The 9524-nt window shown below is 50.9% G+C and overlaps 2 protein-coding genes across 2 annotated transcripts in view; one reads left to right on the top strand and one right to left on the bottom strand.

Moving 5' to 3' along the window:
- The window catches only part of LOC135828784 (uncharacterized), an 8968-nt gene extending 5691 nt beyond the window's left edge, over positions 1-3277 (top strand). Inside the window, exons 3-5 of the mRNA XM_065341216.1 lie at positions 1169-1316; positions 1484-1630; positions 2585-3277. Coding sequence (XP_065197288.1) covers positions 1169-1316; positions 1484-1630; positions 2585-2860 — 571 coding nt within the window. The 3' untranslated portion in view covers positions 2861-3277. The remainder of the gene's footprint in view (positions 1-1168; positions 1317-1483; positions 1631-2584) is intronic.
- Positions 3278-4596: 1319 nt separating this feature from the next.
- Positions 4597-7553, bottom strand: LOC135828782 (lysophosphatidylcholine acyltransferase 2-like). Its single transcript, XM_065341215.1, has one exon. The coding sequence runs from the start codon at positions 7291-7293 to the stop codon at positions 5845-5847; it is 1449 nt and encodes a 482-aa protein (XP_065197287.1). The 5' UTR covers positions 7294-7553; the 3' UTR covers positions 4597-5844.
- Positions 7554-9524: the final 1971 nt, after the last annotated feature.

The following is a 9524-nucleotide window of genomic DNA, read 5'->3' as shown; positions in this document are numbered from 1 at the left end:
GCTGTTGGCGTTCCTCTGGAGCAGCTTGGTGACATCGTCCAAGATCGACAGGGATGGCGAGTCACCTGCCGTGATGCTGTCGACGCTATTGTCCAGTCCCGCATGGGGCCTGTGGCGAAGCCCCTCATCTGTGGCACTTGTGCGCGCAGTTTTCGTCGGCCGCAGGACATTGCGAGGCACAAGTGTAACGCTGTTCGCGCGGCCCGCGCGCGCTGAGTATGGCGTTCCCCGCCCGGTGGACAACACGTCTCCTGGTCTGCCCCGTATGGGGCCACATAGCCAGTCATGGCAGTGGAAGAAGGAAAGGAAGGAGGAAAGGTGTGTGTGTGTGTGTGTGTGTGTGTGTGTGTGTGTGTGTGTGTGTGTGCGTGTATGTGCGTGTTTGTTTATGCGTGTGTGTGTGTGTGTGTGTGTGTGTGTGTGTGTGTGTGTGTGTGTAGGTGTGTAGGTGTGTGTGTGTGTGTGTGTGTGTGTGTGTATGTGTGTGTGTGTGTGTGTGTGTGTGCCATATGGTGCAGTGGTATGTGCAGCGATTTCCAATCGATAGGTTGCGGGTTCGATTCCCAACGATTATGGTCACACACACACGTCTTTCTTCTCTTTCTCAGACTCTTCCTGACATTTCTTTCATTCTCCTGGGTGGTTACCAACAGCCAGTGCATGCCGGAGTATGTGGTGTGATGTGTGTGCGGGAAAAAATACAAAAAATGATAAAAAAGACCAAAAAGTAGGGATTCACTCGCCAGAAAAAAGCCACTTCATAGCTGTGTGGTGTAGACCAGGCTGAATGGTGGTGGTCAATTCTTCAGCCTTGCAAGCTGTTGAATGGTGCAATCCCAGCACAAGCTGCTATGGCTTCTGCTGTAGCATCGCTATCATCGCCTCCGGCGATGGGCGTCCAATGGTCCAATGGTGTGTGTGTGCGTGTTTAGGTGTACTAAAATGTCGGTGTCGTGGACCTGCCAGGTTTCAACTGTTATGTAAAATTAGGTGACCAGCATTCCCTTCGCATGCAGTGCATACTCTAGTGGCTTTTTAATATAGTAGGTGTAACTGAAGTTAAATTTAGGTGCCTAGGTTCTCTACCGAAATTTCCGAAATTTTTAAGGTACACCGAAAATAACAAGTTGCACAATATTTGATGTGTCTGGTGTGAACGTGAATTCAGGGAAGTGGACATGGTGAATATGCTGTCCACGAACCAGCAACACACCAATCAGGGTGATGGTGACCATGGCAACGATGACGATGACGAAGAGGATGATGTCGTGACGGTGGACACACCAGCCGACGGACGGACAAGCTGTGACTTCAAGGTACATGTACATGAGTGGGGTGTTGTTTATTGCGTTCGGCCATGACAAACAAGTGCTGTGCGTGTGTGTGTGTGTGTGTGTGTGTCTCTCTCTCTCTCTCTGTCTCTCTCTGTCTCTCTCTCTCTCTCTCTCTCTCTGTGTGTCTCTCTCTCTCTCTCCGTACATAGCTTGATTTAGCACAGCAGCATATTGAGGCATTGGAGGCAGCGCAGGCGAAAGCGGCAGAAGGTGCCGAGACAGCAAACACGGCGACTCGGCTACTAAACGTCAAGCTCAAGCTCGTCATGCAAACATTGGATCAGAAGACAAAAAAGGTAGGTTTTGTGTGTGTGTGGGGGGGGGGGGAGGGGGGGGAGGGGAGAGGGGGGGAGGAGGGGGGGGGAGGGGGGGGAGGAGGGGGGGGGGAGGGGAGAGGGGGGGGGGAGGAGGGGGGAGGAGGGGGGGAGGAGGGGGGGAGGAGGGGGAGAGGGGGGGGGGAGGGGGTGAAGTGCAAGCCTGATATAATACCGTACTGGCAATATATGTTGCCGCAGTGAGGCCATGAAGCGTTACATTGGCACATGTTTGCCGCACGCAGGGCGTTACATACAAAGTCGCACAGGAGCCGTTACACAGGTTTCTATATTGCCGCAGTCCTTTTTTTTTGCTATTGCAGGACTTCCTGCTGCGTCCAGTTTTGAACTTTTCACCACGCGGTACACGTGCTTTCACAGTTTTCAGCCTTTTTTGCAATGAAAAGATCGCCGCACCCCGCCGGACGCGCGTTACGAACTCAACGAAAATTTGTCGCACTAGCCTGGTCGCGCGTTACGCCGCACCCCCCTGCGTTACGCGTTACGCGGCAACATATATTGCCAGTACGGTAATAGCAACCAGTTTTTGTGTATGGGCGACTGGATCAAGGAGAATTTCATTTTGGAAAATATTGACAGCTGAATCATCCATCCATTTTTCTAGCTGTCAAGTCAATAATATTATATTATTCGTTCAAGGGGGGGGGGGGGGGGGGGGGGTTGGGAGTCATATTGAAACTAAACGCTTTCGCTCCAAAATCATCGATAATGCCGAGTGGCCCCTTACGTTGTTTGGTTATGTCTGCATCCATTGTAGTCTTGATTATACTTCTTATTGAAACCCGTGGGAAACAACGTTGGCATTAGGGTACCCGCACATGAAAATCATGGAACCGTTTCACTCTATAATTAACTGCTATAATATCTTGCAGCATCCGGGTATATGTGTTGTCCCCTCCATCTCGCCCTGCACAGATCCGAGAACTGCAGCGCCTCAACACCGCGCAGGAGAAGGAGCTGTCCGAGCTGCAAACCGACGTCTACGAGCTGTGCATGGAGAACCTGGCGCGGGAGCCCGATCCAGCCATGGCAGAGGTGGGTGATGCGGACGATGGCCTCCTAGACGGTAATGGAGTATGCAACAAGCTGCTCCAAGACACAATACCGGCAACTGGCCAATCCGAGGGAAAGAAGACGGTGGCCGATAATGGTTTCGATTGGAAGAAAGTAACAGATGTTTTGCTGAGTTGAGCATACACCGGACTGACGTCGACTTCATGCTGATGCTTGTTGGGATGCAGGACAGTGCAGACTCGTGGGCTGTAAACTGAGCTCTGGAGCAGGTGTGTGTGTGTGTGTGTGTGTGTGTGTGTGTGTGTGTGTGTGTGTATGTGTGTGTGTGTATGTGTGTGTGTGTGTGTGTGTGTGTATGTGTGTGTGTGTGTATGTGTATGTGTGTGTGTGTGTGTGTGTGTGTGTGTGTGTGTGTGTGCATATGTGCGTGTTTGAGAGTGTCTACGCGTACGGTGTTTGGTTGTCTGCCTTTGAAAAAGGCACTGAGTATTTACACAAATCAGAATTTCCTCATGATAATCATGCATTAATTCGGAACAAGGACTGACCACTTCCTTCATTTTCTGCAAATAAATGAACACTTTCTAGTTCCAACACGACAAGATTAATAAAACGCTTCGTGCTTTGCTCACCTCCGGGAAACAAGTACAAGGAACTCGTTTTAGGCAGTGAAGAGGAAGGGAGATCTAAAAGGCTCACGGTGGCACTTCAGATTTCAATTACAAAGCTGGTAGCCTTTGCATTCCACTACACGACACTACAGACCAGTGCTAAGTACGAACGTCTTCTCTTTTCTTCAGTGGCTACTACAAACACGTCCTACGATGGCGGCTGTCTTTTTTCATTAATAATAAAATTGCTATCAGTCTCTGCCTCATTTTCTCTGCGCCGCGCTGATGAGTCCATAAAGGCCCAGACGAAACAGTTCTGCCCGCAGATTGAGTATAGCAGTTCTATCACTTTACATTGACGTACGCCTGTGGGTGGGCAAGTCACACATACACCCAGTACCTTTCTCTTACATACTTTTTAAACTTCTTTTCTAAGAAAAAGCCATTTGCCGACAGTTCGCCTACACTTAACTATGCACTACATTCAACACACAATCCAGTAATTTTGTGATTTTTGTCAATGTTGCTTTGATAAAGTCTTTGTTCCAGCAATGCTGAGAAGTGTGAACGGCTGCCGTGTTCATTATAAACAAGCATAGTGTTCTGCTGTAGGAGTAGTACTCCCACTGTAGGAATAGTACTCCGAGTGTAGAAATAGTACTCCCAGTCCTATGTTGGAATAACGTTAGCACTCCCAGTGTAGGAATGGTACTCCCATGTTGGAAGAGAACTCAAAGTCACGTGGCGGAGCTTATATGAACTGCACTCATGAGACCTAGCTCTACAATGGATTTTTTCATGCCAGATATCTGGTGCATGATTTTAAAACAAGCAGCAACATACATTTTTTCTTAACAAACCAGTTTGCTTATTACTTTTGTAACGCACCGTAGGTTGTCTGTGTGCACGTCTGTGCGGAAGAAGTAAAATTATAATCTTTGTAGTGAGATGAAGGCAGAAATCATGGGAAACAACAAGTGCAAGTGGCTGTGTTGGAGTTTGCGGACAATAAGAAAATTAATAATAGAGAAATGAAAAGCCTGCTCACAAACCGGCCCACTCTTGCCAGCTGAGAATGGTGGATTGTGTAAGAGCAAGCGCTCTCCACTCAATGTGTTCATAGGAAATTGAGCGAGAGACAGAGAGAGACAGAGAGAGGGGGGGGGGGGGGGGGGGGGAGGGAGCAGACAAGACTATGATTATTGTATAGCAATCGACACGCGCACGCACACACACACACATATGAACACACACACACATACACACGCACGCACGCACACACACACACACACACAGCTGAGGTCACAGCGACAGTCACTCATAGGCACGCACAATACATGTATACTGCAAGCAAAACGAGCACGCACGTAAATACTCTTCAAAAGACGTGACCGATCAGCAGAACTTGGACACCAAAGCACCGGTTTCGTAGGGTAATCTGAGATTTATCTCACAGAAACACATGATATTATGCTAAAGTACGACGCACGCCTGACACTCATTGATCAAGTAAATACTTTTCCAGATACGAAAATTGGGTTAAAGGGAAGAAAATGGGTTAAAAGAAAAAAAAAGGGTTAAAGAAGAAACCAGCAGAATCGGAAAGCTTGATGTTCTAGTACGATATACACGTATACGTACAATACTCACATGACTGGATTCGTGTACGTAGCTTTAGCGTAAACGCCTGCGGAAACATAAAAAAAGAGTTGAAAATGGAATTCCGGAAGGCAGGGATAGTGCGAACTACGACTGGCATAAAACAAGACTAAAATTGATTTAAAACTGATTTGTTAAAAAAAAATCTTCAGTGCTCTCTTATACTAGCAAACGAAGAGGAAACTCCTCGACGAGAAGAAGTTCTAAAAAAGGGGGAGTGTAGTAAAAATTGGCTAAGAAGTGACAAATACGCCAGACAAATGACTCGGTGTAGGCGTTCCAGGGACGAAACACCACATCATCACTGATGGTGCCTATAGGCATGACCAGTAAGAAGTTCAGGGCTACGGACACACACGTGCAGCGCAGTCACGGCCAGCAAACAAAGCACGATGCAGACTGCACAGCGCTACGAGCGACCACTCGCGGGGATGCGTGCGTGCTATGGACACAGCCTACACGCGCTTATTGGCAGGACTGGAGCGTGCTTGTAAAGACCATGTTGGTTATTTCGAGACACACACACACATGCACACTCACACACACACACATACACACACGCACGCACACGCACAAACACACACACACCGCCTCAACGCAAGGACACATCAATACCGGGTCTGACCGATTGGGATGGGGGTGCGTTGTGACATGATTCACATTCTCAGCAGCGAAAGCTGTGCGGCTTGATCGGTTTAGAAGCAACCACGGACAGTAGGAGGGAGAAAGGAACTCCACACGCGCTCGACTTCGCAAGGAGTCTCCAGCGACTAGTCTGAATTCTGCATGCCCACAGACTCTCCGTGTCTGCTGGCAGGAGGTCGAGTCAAGGGATTGATTGATGCTGCCACTACGGCACAGCACCCAACACTGCATCCAATCCACTTCAGTCTAGATGCTGTCCGTGCCGTGCATGAACCACTGGAGCAGGACGTTCACGTCGGGATTGGCCGCCACGTACTCTTCGAAACCGGCCTCGTCGAGAGCGTGCTCGCGCGATACTCGCCGCAGGAATTCCTCCACGTGGTGCGTGCTGAGCGCGGCGAGACCGCGTTCGCGAGCGGCGCCCAGCACACTGTCGACGGAGAGGGCATCGTGACCGGCGGAGAGAGCGGCAAACGCAGCGCGACACAGCGCCTGTTTCTCGAGCACCTTCTCCGCGAGGTCCAGCGTCCCCACCACGTACTCGCGGAAGCGCAGCGTGCCGTCTTCTGAGCACGTGTCGTACTCGGCGAACAGCAGATTGGCGTGCTCCGTGACGGGCCAGCTCAGCGCGGCGAGGAACTCGGCGCGGCTCACTCGCCCGCTCTTGCTGGCGTTCATGCGCACGAAGCGCTCCAGCATGGTCTTGAGCGCGGGCAGGCGCACGTCGAACAGCCGATGGATGAGGCCGTACTCCAGCAGGCCGCTGTCCTCGTGCAGGCCGGCCGCGTGAGCTATCTCGCACAGGCGCAGGTCCTCCAGCGCATAGTCGGTGACCGGGCGACCCAGCGCGCGTGCAATCACCGCGCGCACGTTGTTGGCGTACAGGACTGGGTCGCGCTTCTCCTGCTCGCTGGGCACGTACACCGGCAGGTACTCGACTTCAAACGAGTTGTTCCACTGGCACATGACGTGGAAGAAGATGAACGGCAGCGACAGACCGAAGCTCTCCCAGACGCCGACGTCCGGCGTGTCGTATCGCCAGAGGATGGGTTGGACGGGCACGCCGGGACTGAACGCTCCCGTCTTGAAGCTGAGCACCGACTTGGCGTTGTGCGTCGTGCCCTCCGGGAAGATGACGATGGGCAGCCAGAATCCGGGCAAGTTGATACGCTGCACCATCTCCTGGACGGCGCTACCGCTCTTCTTGGCGCTGCGGTCCACCCAGATCGGCTCGGAGGCGGACGCAACGGCCGAGATGAATGGCACGCCGCTGTTCTCCTTGCGCGACAGCGGCGAGCCAAACGTGTACGGGTAGATCATCCAGCTGTCTATTACGCTCGAGTGCGGGGACATGATGTGAATGGGCGCCTCCTTGGCCGACGCTCGCCGGCCCTTCACCGGGATCCAGTGGTAGCCGAACGTCAAGAACAGCCACACGCGCGCCACGCTGGGCACCACCACGGTCATCAGTATGCGCTGCCACCAGACCAGGTGAGTGCCGGGCGTCCAGCCCCAGCTGGAGAATCGCGAGCACGTGTACACGATGGACATGAACACGAAATTGAGCAGCAGGCGAATAGGCAGCAGGAGAATCGCTCCAGCTACCAATTTAACTTTCCGCCACGTTGTGTATTCAATCTTGTTCGTGAACGGATTAGGGCCGTTGGCCTCGGGAAGGCGACGAACTCTCCCCATGTCGCAGTCGACTCTTGAAGAACTTAACAAAGTACAGTACCTCAAAGGTTTCACTCCGGCCTTTTGCGCTGCTAGCTGCACTGTTTTCAGCCGGACAGCAAATGACCAAATCGCTCCCACACAATGCCCTCACGTCACTGGTAATGTGACATGCCAATGGCAGAGAATATTGCTATTCAGCTCAGACTAGCAATTGCAGACATGGACAAGTAATAGTTACAAAAATACTGTGCGGTACGATCGCGTACCTTACAAACAAATAAAAATACAATGCAATAATTTTGTTTATTCTGAGTGCAGTTTTTAGCACCGGCAAAAAACGGATACGCTCGAAATGACGCGATCGATGTCAAGTGCAAGCTATCTGTTACGTCAGGATCACGTGAGCTTCCTTGTAGGCCTGGCATACTCATAGGCTGGCAATGCAAAAAGGCTGGAATGGGCTTGAAAGTGATGACGTCAAAACGGCCAGGGAGTAGTAAGTTGACATCAGATTTCTATTTTTGGATCCACTATAAGCGGCTAAGGTGTTACTTTGCTATTGCCTAAGTATGTGGGTGCATAGCAACCCACTCATGTCGCATGCAGGTGTGACTTTTATTTCGCCACCAGTTGTAACCCCGCCCCCAGTAGCCAAATCAGTCAGTTTCACTGGCTACATCACCATGCTGTGGGTAAGACCGCTTGAAATGTGCTTGGATCCATACAAAAACTGGATCCAAGTGGATCCAGTTTTTGAATTTTTGAAATTGTTGCTATGCTGTGACGTAGCACTTTCAAGCCCTATAATTGTGGATTATACAAGAAACCATAAGCTTTGATGTATAATCCTAATTGCATAAGGAGGTGAAGCGAAATGTAACACTGTATTGGCCCCTTCGTTTTCTCTGCAAACCCGCTAGAAATACCAGAATTTTTTAACGCCAAACACCATAGCAACCACTGCCCTGGATAACCCCTGTGCCACTGCCTGCCTCCATTGGCCATACGGTTTGAACTGCTCTGTAAATCCTGAGCACGCCCCAGTGGGGATGGGCCGGGAGGGACTACAGTGTTACATTTCGCTTCACCTCCTTATGCAATAATTGGGATTATACATCAAAACCTATGGTTTCTTGTATAATCCACAATTGCACTGCAGAGGCTCCGCTTCATGTAACACTGTAGCTATTTGTCGCAGTAACAAACCGCCCACAAGCAACGTGAAGCGAAATGGTGACGAACAATACATCACCGCAGGCCAATACCAGTGGAAAACAGGAATAAGTACCTGGCTAGAAAAACCACTATACATGTAGTGTCCAAGGTCAGAATACCATAATCGGTCTATTTCAGAGTCATATTATGACTCTGAAATAGACCGAATGGGAGTACAGGCAAGAGACGCCAAAAGAGAGGAAAAATGGGCTGACAACCCATCATGTCGTCATGCACTAAAACAAGACTAGATAAGAGTCCAGAATTACATGTACAACGTGACTACTTGCGAGTTAGTATTTGCAAAATCCAACTCATAGTCCAGGAACCGGACATAGCTAAGTCCGTCGAAGAACCGTGGCCGTGAACTGATCTGCCGCTGTCCGTGCAGGGCTCGCGTCCACTGGCAACAGATAGAAACGCCGAAAGGTAGATGCTGATGACCAATCGGCTTGGTGCAAGATATCCGCTAAGGATACCCCACCGGCATGCGCGGCCGATGTAGCAGCCCCACGCAACGAATGGGCTGAGAATATCGCTGTGTCCACTCCGGCCGCAGTCATACCATCCTTTATCCCGTGACCTGGCTATAGAGGACGATGTCACCGGCTTGAAAGGCTGCCGCAGGCTGAGGAAAATCTGCGGATGAGCAGTCTGACGGTGAGGAGCTGTGCGCCTGACATACTTCTGGAAGCAGCTTGATACGCACAAGCGTGGCGTGCTGTCGAAGACAGGCCACACCACGGTGGGAAGGGACGCATCCCCTCGGCAACCAGGCCGACGCTGCTTAGGCATGGAGGCATACGTCACACGGAGAGACCCATCACCCTCAGTAACATGGGAATGGAAATCCAAACGATGCACATCAGAAGAGCGCTTGGCTCCAGTCAGCGCCATGAGCAGAGCCAGCTTTATCGAAAGCAGGCGCAGAGAGAGAGAGGGTAGAATTGTCACCCAGACCATCCATCCAACCCAAGACATCGGAAACTTTCCAAGTACAGTCAGACCTCGTTTATCCGGATCCCTCGCCATCC

Source organism: Sycon ciliatum, chromosome 12 (genome assembly GCF_964019385.1).
Source record: "Sycon ciliatum chromosome 12, ocSycCili1.1, whole genome shotgun sequence".
Classification (NCBI taxonomy): Eukaryota; Metazoa; Porifera; class Calcarea; order Leucosolenida; family Sycettidae; genus Sycon; species Sycon ciliatum.
This window is presented reverse-complemented; position numbering and strand designations above follow the sequence as displayed.

Excerpts from the sequence above, each read along its gene's own strand:
- LOC135828782 (XM_065341215.1), bottom strand. The coding sequence starts at position 7,293 with ATGGGGAGAGTTCGTCGCCTTCCCGAGGCCAACGGCCCTAATCCGTTC.